The sequence below is a fragment of the Amphiura filiformis genome, chromosome 6 (genome assembly GCF_039555335.1).
Source record: "Amphiura filiformis chromosome 6, Afil_fr2py, whole genome shotgun sequence".
NCBI classification, from domain to species: Eukaryota; Metazoa; Echinodermata; class Ophiuroidea; order Amphilepidida; family Amphiuridae; genus Amphiura; species Amphiura filiformis.
Genome location: NC_092633.1, coordinates 18,202,001 through 18,222,155, shown reverse-complemented (window position 1 = coordinate 18,222,155; position 20,155 = coordinate 18,202,001). Strand labels below are relative to the sequence as shown.

Here is a 20,155-nt window from a genome sequence, read left to right as displayed (position 1 = left end):
TAATAATTGATTATCGATAATATTTTTGATTAATTTTAATTTTTGCATATTGAAACGAATGTGGGGATTAATCCCTGAAAATTTGGTGGCCATATGCTTAATGCTTTATATTTTATAAGCCAAAATATGAAATTAGATGCATTTTTGGAACAATTATCATAGCTTTAAACTACGAAAATAATCGGCAATCATATAATATTCTTTTGACTAATCCCTTATTTCACAATATTTTTTATCAATATGAACTTTACATATTGATATGAATGTGAGGATTACTCCCTGAAAATTTGGTGGTCATACCTTTTATGGTTTTTATTTTATAAACCAAAATATGAAATTAGATGCATATTTTGGACGAGTTATCATAGCTTTAAACTACGAAAATAATCGGCAATTATATAATATTCTTTTGACTTATACCTTATTTCACAATATTTTTTGTTAATATTAATTTCATATATTGATATGAATGTGAGGATTATTCCCTGAAAATTTGGTGGCCATACCTTTAGTGGTTTTTATTTTACAAGCCAAAATATGAAATTAGATGTATATTTTTGGAATTGATTCGGACAATCCGCGAAATTAATAGTTGGCACACATGCACTAAACAATGGAAATGCGTGCCCTATTAAAATTGGGGAGGCGAGGGAAACATGCATGCAATATATGTGAAGTACAGACTCCCCCCTATATCTCACCCTTCCCCACTCCCCATCATTCAATGTTGGAGGGTCTCACGGACCTGTTGACAACATGGCTTGGTCCAACATTGAATTGGGGGAGCGGGGGCAGAGATATACCAAAAGACAGGCAAACTGTGCCAACCTTTTTTTCCTGGATTGTAGTCTATCCAGCATGCTATTATAGTGTTATATATTATCAATTCATGCATTCATTCCAAAGGCACGACATGCTGGGCAACATTCTGCATTTGAAAAATTTATGATGCTTAGTTGAAAACCGATAAAACCACTGCTACAGATACTGTGTTTTAGTTTACAGAAGATATATCATTGTTTAATGTCACATACACTAAATAAATGTTAGTTTAATCCACCACCAAAGGGTTAGCAATCCTGGGTCCTTAGAATAATAATTATGTACAACTTTTTAAAATAATTTTATCTTGTATCTTGCATAAATGTAACACAGGTACTTGTCATAAATTCTGAAAACCACATCTAATTATTTAAAATTTTACAGCCCCAGATCCAAATTTCACGAAAAATCCAGGAAAGTTACTGCGATTTCTTCATAAGGATATATTTCCTATTCGCTGTAGAAGTGAAGTAATAATCGGATTAACTACTGTAGCAATAGATGAATACAATTTTTGAATAGAGTGCAGGGCTACCTAATCAAAAATTGTATTCATCTATTGCTATGGTAGCCTTATGTCACTTCTACAGCGAATTGCTGCAAACATTCCTTACATATGCACCAAAGAATAGAGATGATGCCATTATATTTTTTATAGTATAAAACTCTGTCTGTTCATAATAGTCTTGGTTAGCACTATGTATAAAGTGCCAAGTATAAAGCCACATTTTATATTAGGATGGTTTCTGGTAACCCATTCAAATATTATTATATACATTTAAGCAAAATAAGTATCTAGAGATATACTGAAGAAACTGTCATGGTGTATAATAATATCCATGTATTCAAATAGAGTATTTATGCAACAAAATGAAATACCTGATCACTGCCCAATTCCGATTCGGACAAAACTTCTCGGTCACTACTCAGACCATCAGAATGGTGATATGATGTCTGTGGAGCCATGTGCTGGTCCTGGATTATTTGAGGGAAATAAAAAGGTTGGGTATAACAATTTTAGTCTATAAATGAGTGATCATTTGAGGTTTATTTTTTAAACACAGTTAAACTTGGTACAGTATCATAAAATATTCAGAGTTCCAGTATGCTTGGTTGATGCATGCCCCAAGCATGATGTAAATGCAAAACACAACATAGCCATACATGACTTATAGGAAACCTCATTGTATATGCAAAAGGTCGAAGTCTCAGATGGTCATATCGCTCATTCTACAAAATCCGGTGCCAATCCACTGTAAAAATTGAAAAAAATAAAGTTGTTCAAAAAGACCTGCTTTTTGTGTTTTTTAAGAGCAAATGTATCACTACTTTCAGATGTAAAAGATTGTCAACACCACTTGTATATTTTTCTTTCAGGACTTCATGATGTTTTTTAACACTAAAACTCAATGTAATGTGAGCTACGTTACGGCTACAAAATGGACTGGTTTTACTTAATCCAAGGTCATAAAAAGCAAACGAAAGATCACTTGAGTGAAATGTAACACCGATTTCACCATTTCATAGAAGTTTTGAAGATGCATAAATGAGTGCGTAACGTAGCTCACAGTAACGTAGTTCACGGGGTTTTAATGTTTTTGATGTGATTTGCGAAGCGTTAGAATGTTATGTCGGTTAATTCTAATATAAATGGGGTTCGATCACTGGTACCTATCACATATTATTAGGAAGTACTTGTTATACAAGTGCATACTATGGAATTCTGGTAACGTAGCTCACCAATCTTAACATGGTCGGTCGAAATCTCAATGTTTACAACATTTCTATGCCAAAAATGCTACAGCATCACGATTTTTACTGTTATTTTTTAAAACCTATGAGTGTTTCCTTTCAAAAACCGTAAACTACGTTGATACCTCTGTTTTACGTCTTTCCAATATTGTGTGTTAAGAAGGGGTAACGTAGCTCACAGCGTTTTGGTGGAAAGTGCAATTTATTTTAGAATTACACAAAGACGTTTTAATCACTAAAAATAATGTTGATATGCAATATGATGACGCCTTATCTAATTAAAAACAACAAATATGTAAAGATATCGCATTTATTCAAAGAAAATATTAAGGATCAGATTTGACACTTGAGCAGTGGAAACATAATTTTAGCGATTTTCGAGCCTTTGCAAGGTTAATCAGGCTGAAGAAAGCATTTAAAGTATGGACAACTATATATGTCCGTGTAGATCTCGTTTAGTTCTACCAGAAAAACAACATATTTGATGCCCTAAATGCTCGACAAAGTATTTGTGGACCAAAGAATGGAAAAAGGGCTATTGGCACCGGATTTTGTAGAATGAGCGATATACAAGCTCCTTACGCTTGACAAGATGCTCTCATATATCTACTTTACACAATCTTTACTTCATTCTGTGGTCAATTACATATGAAATCTATTTTGTTTTTATAATGCACCCCTCATACAGAAAGGACATTATGTTGTGATGATTTTTGTTTTAACAGTGTATTCACTCAGGGAGCCAAATAAAATACATTACAAACTTACCACAGCTTGAGTTTTTGAAATCATTTCATGTCTGTCTTCCGGCATACCATTCCTAGTTGGCACCGATGTAGATGGGGGATCTGTAAGCAGTAACAAATGGATTTATTTAATTGCTATCTCACCTTTAACATTTTTCCTTCTAAATTGTGATAACATTAATTATATTACTTAAATTTACTTTGTTATGAAAGTAGCTGAGGTGTTTTCATTTCTACTGATGATACTCCAAACACATTCCACCTACTTTTGTATGTTCCCTACTTGTTTTATATTGTAGGAAGAAATACTAGTTTATCAGAGATATTCTTTCCTATGAACTGACCAAATAATTAAAAGAAATCATCTTTGACCATGATTTGAACCCCTGGCCATTGTGCTTCAACCCAGTTTTTACTCAGGGATCAATAAAATCATCATGTTGGATCGCGCATTAGCAGATTTGAATCACGCATGCTAATCTAATCCTGTGTGGGGTGTAAACACACATAGAAGCACTATTTGTCCATACTCTGGCGATGTAACTGGGTAAATAAATTTAATCCAAAATGGCTTTACTCTAATCACTAAAGATGAGATGCACTATATCCCCCTTATCTACGGAGTATTGGTAATTCTATTCTGTTTTTCAATTAACCTATATTGACATCACAATAAAAGCTTCTTTTGAAACTCAAGTTACAAAGGTGAGAAAAATATGCACAGAAGACAAAGTACATTTACTTACAATTCCTCTCTATAGTTCTGGCATCAATTCGAGACCACTCATCAGCATCATTGCTCTCTGTCATGGAGTGACGAGGTGAAGGCACAGCAAAATAGACGCCATCTTGGATGGGTGAGTTGATTACATCTGGTGGGGGTTGAGTAGGATTAGTGGGGCTAGAGTATTGATGGTAACCTTGGTAGGGTGATGCCATCTGCCCTTGCATTTCCTGTGAATAGATGCAAATGGAAGTAGAAGTAAAACATTTATCGAAGTCCTTTCTCTAACGGTCTGCAATATGTAATGTAAGGTAGCAATATCGCAACATTTTTATATCATGATGGTGTCATTTTCCATGCTGTCAACTATCTATTTACGATTTTTTAGCTTCCAAAAAAACTTAAGTCCACAAAAAAACCAAGAAGTGGTTTGGGTCAAGATCACAAATCCAAAATGGTGATTTTCTGTAGCGATGTCTTTCTGAAGCAATAAATTTTGTATGGTATATCCTAGAATTTTTTTTTAAATCTGAGGTAATTTATGTAAAATATTCTTTATAAAATTCTTTATACATTGGCAACAGCAGATCCAATAGGGAGCAATCTGAGACGAAAGTGTGGTACTGAAAACATGCAACATTGTATGAACCACATGCGAAACCGAGAAAAAGACATTTTACTGAAATGTTAACACATGCCAAGGAGGTATCATGGAAGTTACAAAATACATTGAAGGAGAAACCTCATGCGTGTAGTAAATGTTGCTGTTAAGAAACTAAGATAAATATAATAGACCATTCCTGTAATTAGCACTGTCCTATCGTTGGTGAGGTGAACATCAATATCATATCTAAATCATGTATTATAAAACAACAAACCTGAGATCAAGATGTGTATCACATGATTGTAAAATAACAAAGTAATCACATATACCTGTCTGGACCTTGTTTTCTCTATTTTGTAATATGTGTTACTGATCTGATATCAATGCTCACCCCATCAACAGCACAAATATTCCAATATAGATATTATTCTGATGGGCTATAGCATTGATAAATCTTGAGAAACTGTCTTTGCTCATAACTACAGACATGCTATAGTGACAAGTATTAGTGGTATGATAATGGAAACATTATGACCATGCAGTGCTAAATCAATTGAGATTACATACTCTGTGATTGATAAGGCTGGCATTTTGTAGGTATGACATGTCATATCCATTCCTATGTAACTGAACACAAGTAAAATGAATTTAAGGCTGACATTGGCAATTGTTCTATGGTTTATAGGAACAAACATAAATGGTCATTTGGATATCACATCTACCAGACAAATCACTTAAATTCCAAGAAACACAGATGGGAATTTTATTTGAGATGTTTGCAAAACATTTTGCCATGGACTTATTTACAAGATCATAATTTTTAAACAAACCAGAATATGAAGTAATACATTTTGGAGACATGCAATTAAATTATCTATGTTATGGATAAAAATACTTTTCTTTTCTTTTCAATTATTGAAATGTCTCTAGATTAGGAAAATTTACTTCATTGGGTCTCATGTGATAACTGGTCAAGTTCAATTTTTAATATTATTGAATTGATTAATTTGTAATGGTATTTAACTTTGATCAAATCCGATGTTAATACATGCAAAAGGCAATTTTAAGACACGCTTCACTTAACCTGTGGTTGATTTAAGCACTAGGATGACCGATATATATATGCAAAGTACAGCCATGCCTTGTACTCAAATCAGATTTTAAAAAATACAAGAAACCTGCCAAACATACAAATGGTACAAATAAATGCTGATGATGTTAGAATGGGTTAACAAAAGATTAATGCCTGCATGCCATGCAGATCATGCACTCACTCTTACTCTTGTCAAGCTGTCCGATCTCTGTTGCGTTGGTGGCGCTTGTCGACTCCCATTTTCACTCCGAGGACGATTACCACTTGGCATGCCAAGATCAACTTCAGATATGTTTTTGGACTCCTTTGTATCAAGATCTGTTACTAGGTACGGTTTACTTGATGACCCTTGATGAGATGGCTGGGGATGGGGCAATGACTGTGTACGAGCTGCATAGTTTGGGGTATGATATCTTTCATGTCCAGGTTGAGAGTCATACTCTCGACTCCCAGGGAGAGTTGAATACTGTCCTCCATACGAGGGCGCTCCTTGCGACTCTCCAATTCGAGTCTCAGGAGTCACAAAATATTCATCAGCGGTGTCTGCTGACTTTTGACTTGAGCTGCTACCAGATGGGGGATCTCTATCATACAATTCTGGTGATATTTGTTGCGATTCATTTGTGTCTAGATCTGTTACAGTGTAAGGTTTTCTACTTGGAAGTGTATTGGACTTCTGTTCTGCAGGATGCGCTGAATGTCTATTTACAGGATCTGAGTGTCTTGGTACATCCCTCCTTTCTCTTGGCATGGAAGATGAGTGAGTGATTGGTCTATCAAATGAATTTGTATGTCCGCTCGGATCATAATCTTGCCTATATGTATCAGGTGGTGCACTGTGTCTATAGTTCTCATTATGAGGGTCTTCATAGTCCCTCCTCCTAGGCACTGCAGATTCCCTTTGGTGTTCAGGATAGCTCTGCCTTCCTGATTGGTAACCTCTATGTCTCTGTTGTCCTTGGCTACCATAAGGTTGTTGCTGTTGCTGTTGCTGTTGTTGCTGTTGCTGCTGTTGTTGCTGCTGCTGCTGTGCTGGGCCAAGTCGTGGATCCATGCTACGCCTCTGCTGCCTTGGACTGCCCCTGTAGTCCACAGGTGATGATGGACTTGCTTGGAGCTGATCAGCACGTCTTGGTTGAATTGGACTCTGTTGGTAGCCATCTTGTGACTTTGGACTTCCTGTTTGATATGGCGGATAACTCCTTCTCGTATCAGGTGGCATGCTATGTCTACCACTTCCACTTGATCCAGATGATGGTCTTCCACCAATATTGCTGCCACTGCCTCTCCAATCTTGGCCTTTGGGTGGTGCTACATTCACTCGACTGCTAACGGCATTTCTTGATGGTACCTCATGACTGCTTGGTGGAATTTGTCTTCTACCAGCAGGAGAGAAACTGTTGGTAGGCGTGGACCTATTTTGTAAGTTTGACTGCGACCTACGGTAACTGGGAGACATATCAATGGTTTCCATGGTATCCAGATTAGTGGAGTAATAATGACCAAATTCTTCTTGGGGAGAATTCAGTCCATCTTGGCTTCCTTTGTCTTGTGGTGTAACTGGATCAAAGAAAGAACAAGAAAAAGAAGAAATATATATTACTGGATCATATGTAATGGCATACCAAATCATTCTGACATAGTGAACAAACTAGTTGCTTTATAGCAACATGTACATTTACTCAGTGAAACCTGACATAGTAGAATGTCATGCATTGGGTGGGATTAAAATAGAGTACCTCTTGCACTTATCTCAGCAAAGGAATGAAATTCAATAATAATTTGACTTTTGTCACAAAACATGAGTGACGAAGGTTTACACATGCAAATAATTTAGCACAAGGCTTATAAACCAAATATTTGCTGGGCACATGGTAAAATAATCCAGAATTATCCCTGCCATGAGTGATACAAAACATGTCCAAGTCTGAACTCTTCTACTCCTGATTCCTGAAACATACAGCACTAATGTTTTGGAATTTAAAAAAATATATTCTTGTTTTGCCAAATGAAACATAGCTAAATCCTAATTCTTTAGTTAGTTCTAACCGGTAATAAAAGTAAACTTTCAATATTTTTGCAATTTTAGGGAAGATGGGCCAAAATTATGCAATTTTACCTGTTTTCTTACAACTGTAGTTGCAAAATTCTAATCCAAAATTATTAGTGCTGTATTTTTCTGGAATTGGAAGTAGTCTGACCTCTTTGGGGTACAATTAGAATGAAGGATTTCAGTTTTTGAAATTAGCATTAGGCTTATATAGAGTTCATCCCTGGTGACATTCTTAACTTAACAAAAATATGCCTATAAATCATAGAGATAGTAAAGCAATGTCAATAATAATTCTTACCGTCTCCATTTTTACGTATTCCTTGCATCTGTGTTTTGAGAAGATCTCTTTGTTGGTCTAGATTAGACAACAGCGACTGAACTCTGGACACTTCTCTCTCCATCTGAAGTTTCTGCTTTGTGGTGTTTCCACCCTATAAAATAACAAAATATAGAATAAGTAGATATCCTAATAATGCATCCATAAGTAAAAGTTACCTTTCTCTTCTTTACTTAATTTTGAGAGTGGCTTTTTGTTTGTTTTTGTTTTACACTTTTTATGATTTCAATCACAGGAGCTGAAGGGGATATCCCATCATGCATTGCAGTGTATGGCTTAATAGCTCCAAGTGGCAAATGTATACAAAATTAACTACGAGCCTCACAAATATTTCTATTTTAAATGAGAAATTGTCAGAGGGATGTTATAATTGTAGAGGGGAAAAACCCCAACATTGATTGACCAACTGAATTTCCCATTTTATTTTTTACTATTGCACCCTGTAAGAAGTTTTTTTTTACATATCAAATGTGACAAATAAAGTGAACTTACATTGACTGGATCATGGGGTGTAGCGTTCCTCTGAGTTTGAAGTTTAGATTTCAGTACTGCTACATCATGTTCTATCTTGGCATTCTCTGCGGTGATTTCCTCCAATTCCTGCCCAAGAAAAAAATACAACATGAGATTTTCTACAATTTGCTTACCAATATTGGGTTGCTTACATCCACAAGTTTTAGGAGATCAGAGAGATTATTTACAGGCATTTATTTGTGAAAAGATTGAAATGATAAGAAAGATGCTCAAGATGAAACCAAAGCACCAACCACAAAACCCATGGTGTTCACAGTAAGTTTTTACCTAATAATGTAGAACAATGCAGTTGTTACATGTCCAAAAATTTAAAACTCCAAACATTACAACTTCCCCCCAAAAGAATTTCTGAATCTTTGTCTTTTCTATCAATATAGCTTGAATGGGCAAATTTTTTTTCCTTCAATCTCTGTATAGTGATCTTCACGAATTCTTCTAACTACACTTTAACATATCAAAGAAATAGACCTACCTTTGTCCCTTGTGCCAGTTGGGTCCTGACTTTAACCAGTTCTTTCTTCAAGTCTTTCTGTTGTTCCTCCAGACTCATCATTCTGTCAGGGTTTTCCCAGCTTCTCCTCATCTCCTTATGAAGTCTCTCCATGGAGGACTCAATCTTGTCTTTCTCTTCTTTTAGTAAGCTTACTTGTGTGGAGATTTCTTGCAGTTTTCTGTCTAGTCTATGAAGCTGATCAAGTTTGTCCTGCAAAGATGTTTGAACGCAACAAACGCAGAGTTCAGTAATATGTGATGTACTGTAAAAACTCGATAGTTAGCATAATGTGCTTACTATCAAGCACTTTTAAAACATGCAAACATGAAGAGCCCCATCCACAAAAGTGTAAAGGGTTTTGAACAAAGCATCGATACACATAGTTATATACGAACAAGTAAACCTGCAAATTTGTGTCTCAACCCCATTAGCTCAGTTGGTAAAGCGCTGGACTATGGTACAATTTCATGTTTTCAAAAGCACTTGATAGTAAGCATATAAGCTAACTATCAAGTTTTTATGTTATTCCACAGACTGTCCGGTGTATTTGTCTTTGTTTTTAGTGTTGTGTTATTTTATTGTAAAGAGATACCAAATTCCTTTCTGATCAACAAATATACAGTTTTTAACCTAAAATCGCATTTTTCAGATAGTACGATTAATTAATCATTCACCTCGAGCATTATAGCTCAACAACATCAAAGCAAAACAAAATCAAAAATAGAGGACAGTTTCCCAAAATTTTTTATATCGATAAAAGGCATAACAAATAACTCTCACAAAAAGCTTTGTTGGACTCAGCATATTTTGTACATACCTCTAATTGTCTGTCTTCAGCAGTCTGGACCTGATTCCATTCATCATCAAGGTCTCTCTTAAGAAGTTCTTCTTCACGTCGACGATTGAATTCAATCAGTTTCTTGGGCGGTGGAAACTGAGCATCCATGCCAGCTTTGTCCTATCAAAAAAAGTCATAAAAACATTGTTACTGTATATCCGCAACATCTAAACACACCCCCACACCTAAGTACACTCCACACACCCCCACACATAGAGGGAGACTATACAGGAGAGCCAGATCTGCAGCCATGTCCATAAATGTGTTCTCTTGAGATTTGCATCAATAATAGCAAAGTTCTATATAGACCTTTTTCCCTCTTTCCCATCATGCACTATTCCAGGGGTATGAGTGTCATAAAATACATCATCTCCCGGGGAGTACAGAGTTATGTTCATTACATTCTGGAATACGGAACATTTCGGCTGGTGCCTTCATCACAAAAAAGGAATCGCTGATAATAGCTGATAATCATGATAATGGCGCCGCGATCACTAATACCTTTCGGGGGAAAAAAAACAACATTTCTATGCCTTATTGACATGGTGTCGTTGCCAAAAAAAGTTTCCTGTTATTGAAACCTAACTTTGTATACATTTTATAGACCTAATGGTGAAAAACTGATGACGGGACACACAGTGATATTTTGTCGGCGTCCATTTCACTTTTTTCGGAGATGAAAATAAAATGTAAACAAAATCTCTTACACAGATGTTCTGCATCGCTCCGTTACTGCATCACTTGTGTATTCAATAATTGCATAATTAGTAACATCGATGGCCTTTACGATAATCCGCATACATGGAATCAGCATGCCCATATTAAGACAAAATAATTGCAAAGGCCTAGCAAAGACCATCGGATGCACACGATCTATGAGGTTGATGAACTACGCCATACCCCCCTGGAATAGTGCATTGTGGGATAGAGGGAAAAAGGTCAATACATTGCATTTGGATCCACATCTGGGAAATAATCGCATTTCTTGTATGTGTATTACAGCATGTTGGGGTGTGTATATGTGTAGAATGCTCATGGTGTGATTTCAAGTGATCTAGCCTCCTGAGTGGAATCGCACTCTGCCTTGAAAATCATCCCAACTTAATGAAGTATCAGTTTGCCATATACATAACATAAGAAAAAGCATTTTGATAGTACCTATGAAACATAGTACTTCCCCACCCATGATGGCAATACATTTTTATAATGCAATTTATCAATTCAAAATATGTATTATTCACCTTAAGCCCTTGCTAGCATTTAACTACAACAAACACAGAGGCATTAAATCAACTTCATCAATGGTTCATATACTTTTAATATTGTCCAAGCATGCAAGTCTGTCCTTTCCAGATCAACAACTATCACTGATATGACAATAACAAAATAAACTTACTTTATAAAATTCCTGGGCAATAAGTTCATTCTGTCCACCATATAAACTACCCATTCTGACCAAGTTATCCACCAAGTTGATAAGTGGTCTGCTGATTTCTAACTCTGTCTCAACTTCATCTCTTTCTTTCTGTAATTCCTTGTAGTACTGTTGATCCTCTGTAAGATCAGGATTTGATTGTCTCATCTGATCCCTGCAAAATAAATATTTATACAGGTCATTAAAGTTGGATACTTTAACAAGACTTGTGAAGTATTCCATTTTCAAAACAAAAGTTATGAAAAATTGTATGTATTACATAGCAAGTCAAACAGCATAGTTCCTTGATCACAATATTGGAGATCACTAACTCCTGTCTTTTTCCTTGTTTCCTTCACTTTCTCCCACCTTTCCCAGTTAAATGAAGTGCATAGTTTATAAAAGCACTTTTTTGTTGTCATTTTTGCATTCTACATTTTGGCAACAGAAATTAGTTGGTGCAAACTCTAACAAAGAAACAACAAGAAATTTTCTTGAGAAGTCTTGGAAATTGAAGCCCCTCCCAAAATAATGTAAATATATTCAAAATTTAAGAAATCTGGTTTCAATATTTATTACAGTCTAAAAATACTGAAATGAGGTAGAAAGAAAGAAGACACAGAAAGAAAGAAACTAAAGGAGGATGAAAATGGCAAAGACAAGAACAAAGGAAGAAATAGGAAAACCATTGTCAACAAGAGTGTTATTGGCAATACAATGATAGCAATAAATGAAATAACAAAGAAGTATGCTAACCTGTGTCTCATCCTTGTAGGACTACCCTGAAGGGAATCTGGGTCTCTCACTAAGGAGAGCTCATCATCCAACATTTCTAACCAGCATTGTAAGTTAGCTTGATCACGACGCAATTGGATTAACAGTAGCACCAATTCTTCATGCTGTTCACAAAAATAAAATAAACATACACATTTTCAAATATTACTTTTTAACACATTCTTTTCATCATCAGTTTGATGCTGCTTTTCTCTAGCTGCTGAGAAACATAATATGGTAACCCTTTTGGCCTGTACAGTACATTATAACCCTAATTGTTTACAAATGGGTATTTACTCACCATACCTAATGCCATTCTTATCTATTGCAAGTTCCTGATCAGTGACAACAAAACTTTTTCATAAACATGTTTTCTTACCGACTTTCCCAGTAGTTCATCACCTGCTATGCTTAAACGTAACCGAATACCGGTTGATAAGGTGATGTAGGGTTGAATCTTCTGCTGCCATTTTCGGAAACGACTGGTTGGTTGAACACCCTTGAAATGATAAATGAAGAGGAGACATTATTACAGGTCATTCTTGTGTGCCGAAAATACTTTTCCTGTCAATGAATAGGTTTTGTGTAAGTACATTTATCTTAATACTTCAACAATTTGTTACTATCTGCACATTTAAATTTTGAAATGTATCCAACACGTGAATGCTAGTTCAACATTCTTACTTCTTAATTCTTTTATACACCACAAGATTCCTATTGCTGCTGACCCCAGATGTACACTGCCCATCTTCTTTATGGCTACTACCAGTGCAGCACCAATTCAGTGTACATGTAAAGTATAGTCTAGAGTATCAATAAAGTAGCTGGGTACCTCTGGGGCAGCAGCAACAGCTATCTGGTAGTGTATGTCTTTCTCTGCTGTCAATTTTAAAACTGAGCAGTTCATTGGTAAACAAGAATACACCTGCGAGTACTAAATTAAGAGAACGCTACATCGATCGCTAAAGTGAGGACAGTGTGAGCTCAGTACCTGTATAAGAGTCTGTTCGTCACGCCGCAAATCCTGAAAGGTGATTTTGAATATGTAATGATATGAATGAGCTAATGTGACGTAGCTACGAAAAGGCGCTGTCATTGGATGTATGTGGTTCATTTTCCTATGAGTTATTGTTGTTGTTGTTTTAAATGTTTTTTTTTGTCTTTTATATGAACGCACCGCCAATTAAGGTGTGTGCCACTGATATAGGCCTAAAAACGTCCGTTCAAATAAATAAATAAAATAAAATATGCCCATATTGTTGTTGTTGGGCAGGCGCCACGCTCTCTGCGAACGGTACAAAAGGTGACTAATAGAATATATTACGGCTCTCGGCAGCAGACAGATTGCGCTGTTCTCTGACCTTGAGTGTTTGTCACGTAAACGTACCGTGACCTGGGAAACATGTACAAAGCAGGGGATGCGACTGTGCCACAGGTTTTGTCTTCGGAATCGGTATAGGCAATTTGTACAGAGTGCCGCTAGCCTGAATACACTTGATGTGGTGAATGCAGAATGAATGCCAGGTTTGCACACACTTGAGACATATTCTTATTGGAAGAAAATTATTACTTATCTTATAAAATGGGACAAATTGGCATTACATGGTTTTGGGCTATCCTAGTTAAAATCCATACACCTCTATGGAAAACAATACATTAATCTTCCTCACTGGGTGTAAATTTCAAATGAAGTCACCCATTCATGCAACCCTGTTTGAAATTCACACTCCCTGTGTGGAAGATTAAGGTCACTTCTTCCATAGTGGGTATATGGAATTCAATTGGAAAAGCCCATTTAACCTTACCAATTTCAGCCTCTCATGATCCATTGATGGGAATTCATCTCCTGCTTCTATCTCTTGTCTCTCAAGTGTATCCCTCTTTCTGGTTTTTGGTGATGGTCTTATGTGTTCTCTTGATGGCGCTATATCAACCTGGTCTCGAGCTGACAGAAAAAGGTCAAACAAAGTGAAATGAATGAGAAAATTATTGCAAGGAAGATATTTAAGTTATAAAAGTCCAATAATTATTCCAGATATTCAGAATTCCCAGGAAGAATGGGATGTGGTAGTATACAAACATTAACATTGTTTTAAAAGTCTGCCATCTGCATCCTGGTTGGTGATCAGATTTACTCAGCTCTCTGCAAAACCTATGCAGCTTCTGTTCTGCAATTGTCACTGATCACATTGGAGACACCTGATGAACCAATTGACCACACTGAAATCATTTGGCGAACCATTTAACACAAGATGATTGAACAAATTCATGGTTAAATCATGGTTAATCATGGCTAGTCATGGCTAATCATGGTAAAACCTAAAGTTCAACAGTAAATTCCTTGTCATGAGAGTGAACTGGCATTACTGCATAGCATTAAACACACACCAAATATGCATTGTTTCATGATAGAATCCAGAACTTCATTGATTTCACAATTGTTGATTTGAAGTAACATTAATCATATATTTCCAAAGACAATTTTCTCATTCTTTGACTCTAAAATTTGTGCACAACAATCTGTTCCAGAACTTACATGCAGACAATTTATCCCTGCTAGCACTCCTCTTTGTAGCAATATCGTAACTAGGCGGGGTTCTCTTCTGTGGTGGCACATCTCCATTCTGACTGCTATGAGGTGGTGGAGCTGACTGCTGCCATGGTGATGAACTAGCCTGCACTGGTTCTTGGATTGTTGGCACTATGCGATCAGAGCTACCAAAATCTTTGGAAGACTGTGAACTATAAATAACATGCACCGAGAGTGAGCATCTAAATGGGCCAGCAAACCATTGAAAGTAATACCGGTCTCATGCAGGGCTAAGAGTGAGCATCTTAATGGGCAAACACTTGAAAGTAATACCCACAGACTAATACTATACAGACCAATCACCAACAGGCAAAGTCCCGCATCATCTCTTAATGAGAACCAATCGGTCCATAAATCATGCTCATGAAAAAGCTACACCCATTCTGTGCTTATTACGGCTTATTTTTCCAACACAGTTTTGGCATCTATTGTGTCAATGTTTAGGCACTATGTAAAGCTGATAATAAACCCTAACACAGCTCAAATGGTATGTGCATGATTTGTTAGACAATGGCATCTGAATGATTGGCCCTCATGAATATGCAAAGCACAGACTTTGCCTGTTGGTGGATGGTATCTGTATATCATTAGTCTATGGTAATACCTATCTCATGTAGGGACATATTCTTAAGTTGTGAACCAGAATCTTCACTTGTCTTATTTAAAAGTTATAATATTAAGTTGTTGTGTCAATTTCATCTATGCCTGGTTGAAAATATGAATATTTGTGACCTATAAACAAAATTCTTAAACAGCTATAATAATTTTGGCAATCCGCCTGCCTTATTCTCATATCTGAACCGTGTTATATCTCACAATAGATATGCACACACCATATATGACAAAAATGCACAATACACACGTCACGCATTAGTGTCACATTTTGCATTCGTGTGGATGAATAAAGACTTAGTAGATTCCCCAACTTCATAATAGAGTGAACTATATAAAAAAAGGTCATAAAAGTGTACATAAATTGCATCCAAACACAATATTTCGGGTTGATCTGTTTAAGAATAACAATAACTAGATGGACCGCGGTTCTCGGATGTCGCGGTTTTCGACGCACAGCGTAGACCGTGATGCCTCCACCAAAGGGTGTGATGTGGCCTAAAAGAGGAGACTGAATTTGACCTTAGACAACACCTGGATGACCCCAAAACAACCTTTCAATGACTCCTGGGTGACCCGGCTGACCCCAAAATGACCTTCCAAAAATTTGGCTCTAAATGTTGACTGTACCCACCAAGTTTCATGCCCATAAGATAGTTTTTACTAATTTGATCTCAGATGACCCCTGGTGACCACAAAATGACCTTCCAAAATTTGGCTCTAAATGTTGACTGTACCCACCAAGTTTCATGCCCATATGACAGTTTTTACTAATTTGACCTCAGATGACCCCTGGATGACCTCAGATGACCCTGAAATGACCTTTCAAAAATTTGGCTCTGAATATTGACTGTACCCATCAAATTTCATGGTCATATGACAATTTTTACTAATTTGACCTCAGGTGACCCCTGGGTGACCCTGGATGACCCCAAAATGACCTTCAAAAAATAAGGCTCTAAATGTTGACTGTACCCACCAAGTTTCATGCCCATATGACAGTTTTTACTAATTTGACCTCAGATGACCCCTGGGTGACCCCAGATGACCCCAAAATGCCCCTCCAAAAATTTGGCTCTAAATGTTGACTGTACCTACCACGTTTCATGGCCATATGACTATTTTTGCTAATTTGACCTCAAATGACCCCTACATGACCTCAGGAGACTTTGACCCACTAACCAATACAAACTTGTTCTGTCTGGGGTCAAGATGCACCCACCCACCAAGTTTGAGGAACGTGCGACCCCTAGTCTCCGAGAAAAGAGGTAAATAAGGAAAATGGGGCCCTTGACCTCAAATGACCTTTTACCTCAGTAGATGACCTTGAACCTCACCCAAAAAAAAAGTAGCCAGAGTTTTTGACCATGACCCACCTATCCTGAAAATCTGAAGTTAATCCGCCCATCCATGCCCGAGATATAGCCTCCGGACGGATGGACGGAAGCACGGAAGCATGGACGTTGCAAAAACAGTATGCCTCGCGGTGGAGGCATAAGGGAGGCATAAAAATATTGTTTTGAAATCCAGCCTTATATCTATCGCCTGATATAACACAGATAGATACCTGTTAATCCACTCATATATCAGACAACAGACACACCAGGCCCATACGCAGGGGAGTGCGGGGTGCGACGCACCCAAATTTGAAAAAATATACAAAAAGTCCCAAAATTTCAGAATTTGCGAGCGTAGCGAGCAAAAAAAGGTTTTTTAAACTTTTTTGGACAAAAAGGGTCAAAATTTTGGGAAGAAAGTCCACTTTTCACAAAATCGGCCCCACCCTTGGAAAAAATCCACTTTTTCAAAATCGGCACCCCCAATTGAAATCCTGCGTACGGGCCTGACTGACACACTGCTGGGTCTCAAAACAATACTTTTAATCTCTAATTGAAAAATCAAGACCATTTTATTTATTCATACAACTATTTCTGAAAAAATCTGGGTACTTCTCTAGTCTTCAATGTAAAATGCTTTCCATAATGTTTATGCAAATTTGAAGATATCCACATAAAGCAAAATTATGGATAAAACAACCTTATTCCTAGTCTTCCTTAATAGTGACAAAATATCTAGGATGTACAAGTAATATTTTAGTCAGGCTAATAATGAATTAAAATTCATTATTACTTATTTAACTTCCAATATTTAATAATTATATACTCACCGTAATACTATTGAGTGTGACAACAAACAATAATGCACAATGATATGTATATTACATCCCATGCCAGGGCAAAACTGTAACCGGACAGTGCAAAGAATCTTATATTGGTGAAACTGAACGCTCCTTAAAAACACGGTTTCAGGAACATAGGAGGCCCAGCAGTACAGCATCAGAGGTCTCAAACCACATCCATATCGAGTCTCCTGGACATTTTGTGGACTTGGATAAAGTTCACATACTCGATAGGGACAGCAGGTGGTTCCAACGTGGAGTCAAGGAAGCAGTTCACATCAAAGCCAACCAACCATCTCTCAACAAAGACGGGGCGGTTCAAACTCTCAGGAGTCTACGAGTCTGTTATCAGGTCAAAGGTCAAAAAGATCACGACCTGATACAGTCACTCACTCGGTGATGAAAGATGGAGTACCATCTGAAAATTCCGAGGTAGGAATTAATTCCTTGTGTTTGGATCAAAAGTTTAAATCAAAATCATGATATGTAATTACTTTGCCTTAAAGATTAAGAGGAACTTATAGAAGGCCAACACAAGAAAATCACATGGCGATTTGATACATAACAATACCATGATAAATTCTAATTAAATCTGAGGAGAAGATTGGTGTGCAAATCAATTTTGTCTGTTATTACTTTGTATCCCTATCTGTCTTGGCTAATATACTTGTGAGTGGTAAATTTGTTGTTTTATTTTCACTAATTTCCCTAAAATCCTTAATTAATAATAAATGTAGAAATATAGACATAAAGGTTATATTTATAAGCATGTAACACCTACATTTCAAATGAAAATTTTAGACTGAAGTGTTTCTGTCATACCAAAGAAGATTTAAACAAAAATTACAGCCAATGTAAATTGGCAAATGATATTAGCATTCAACCATGCAAGCATGGAATGTCCAGGATGCTATCATGTATTGTAAGCAAACAACATCGTACTTCACAATAGATTCTTATGTATGATAAGATATATTTAGAATCAATTGAAGTACATCAAATGCACTTGAAATTACTCTGTAAGATTCTTTTATTATGATCATTTTTCTCTCACTTATATTAATTAGTATGTGTTCATGTGTGATATATCATGCAAATCTGTCCATTAACACAAAGTTCAACAAATAAAAAAGTTAGCAAAATGCTATCTCTAGGCCTATGTGCATTTAACATTTGTACAGGGTGTCCCAAATGTCTCTTTACAGCTATTTTGTAGCTGATTTTGTATCAAGTATGAAAGACGAATTCCTTACAATCTTACCTTTGTTTTGCATCTCTTGGATGTTTTGGCTGTTGTGATTGTGGCCACTGAGGGCGCCCATCATACGTCATTGGGCTATTGATATCAATACGTTGCTCTGGTGTCACAGGATAGGTTGGTTGTACCAATGGACTCTGCAGGAAGGAACGCTGCTCTGGTGACTTGGGTTCCACCTGAAAGACAATATTTGATGTGTTACTGCAATATGTACAAGGAGCTTCAGAGATAGTACAAAGGTTTACAAGACCGGGGGCTACCTAATAAAAATTCTGTAAGTCTGGGATACCTAACAAAACCAATCTACTTACATGTTTTGGTTGCTTTGGATAATGGAAGACATTTTCATTCTGATCTCTTGGTGGTTTGTCAGGTCCCTTGCTATACCTGTCATCTCTTCCATGTGTGGGTCTGACATCACCACTGCGTGATCCACTAGAAACAGAACTTGGTGATGAAACACGTTGGGAAGAAGGTGGTGATGAAGCTGGACCTCTTGGATCCTGGTAAGATGGCGGTCTGGCATATGGCTGAGCTTGTGATGGAGGTTGTTGGTGAGATTGGTGTGATGGTCTGTATGCAAAATATAATATGGGTTACTGTAACTGAATGCAAGGTGACAGGTCCTTGTTCTAACATAGAAGTGTCATCTTTTCTCCAGTATTTTGACATTCCTATCAATACAGAAGACTATTGTTTAGAAAATGCAGCAATGACTTGCCCATTTGTTCATGTGTTCAGGCAACATGACATATGGTGTACCGTTTAACTTCCTAATATCTTCTAAAATCATTTAATGTTCTTGTTAGTTTCAGGTGTATAAATCTTAGTTTAATTAATTAATTTGGACTTGTGTTGATACAGCTACATTAATTATTAAAATTAATGTCATTTTAATTCAAATTTATTATTCAGCTCCCATTATGGTCTAGCACTTTACCTTTGGATGATTTCAACCATCTTGGATGCATATCTTGGATTTAAATCTTACTTTATAAATAAACAGGGAAAAGAAGAACCATGCATCACACACTAGCACAATTAATCATGAAATTGTATTGGAAACTTAACATGCCCAGGCAAATAAACCAGAGAAAAAACTCCGGACATACCTGCCTGTGCGGGGACTTGAACCCAAGACCTTCTGATTGTCGGGCGGACACTCTAACCACTGAGCTACCAGACAACACTGAGTCAGACTTAAATGCTCACTATATGAATAGAAAGAACATTTTGCATTCTCTGGAATCTCCATAGAGTCAGACTGAAATGGGCACTAAGATTACATTGTTTATTTGCATTGTTATGTATTTGAATTTCATGCTGCCTGCT

At 36.7% G+C, this 20,155-nt stretch overlaps 1 protein-coding gene across 9 annotated transcripts in view; it reads right to left on the bottom strand.

The window, feature by feature from the left end:
- The window catches only part of LOC140155085 (uncharacterized), a 100,867-nt gene that overhangs the window by 21,173 nt on the left and 59,539 nt on the right, over nt 1-20,155 (bottom strand). For 7 of the 9 annotated variants that reach the window (XM_072177776.1, XM_072177778.1, XM_072177779.1 and 4 more), the window contains 16 exons: nt 19,936-20,034; nt 19,135-19,396; nt 18,827-18,999; nt 14,721-14,926; nt 13,990-14,129; nt 12,564-12,683; nt 12,167-12,309; nt 11,393-11,585; nt 9,976-10,116; nt 9,138-9,368; nt 8,624-8,731; nt 8,093-8,225; nt 5,923-7,301; nt 4,067-4,274; nt 3,343-3,422; nt 1,702-1,797 (listed from right to left, as the gene is read on the bottom strand). In XM_072177776.1, the coding sequence (XP_072033877.1) occupies nt 1,702-1,797; nt 3,343-3,422; nt 4,067-4,274; nt 5,923-7,301; nt 8,093-8,225; nt 8,624-8,731; nt 9,138-9,368; nt 9,976-10,116; nt 11,393-11,585; nt 12,167-12,309; nt 12,564-12,683; nt 13,990-14,129; nt 14,721-14,926; nt 18,827-18,999; nt 19,135-19,396; nt 19,936-20,034 (3,712 nt within the window). The remainder of the gene's footprint in view (nt 1-1,701; nt 1,798-3,342; nt 3,423-4,066; nt 4,275-5,922; nt 7,302-8,092; nt 8,226-8,623; nt 8,732-9,137; nt 9,369-9,975; nt 10,117-11,392; nt 11,586-12,166; nt 12,310-12,563; nt 12,684-13,989; nt 14,130-14,720; nt 14,927-18,826; nt 19,000-19,134; nt 19,397-19,935; nt 20,035-20,155) is intronic. The other 2 variants (XM_072177777.1, XM_072177780.1) reach the window with 2 other exon arrangements.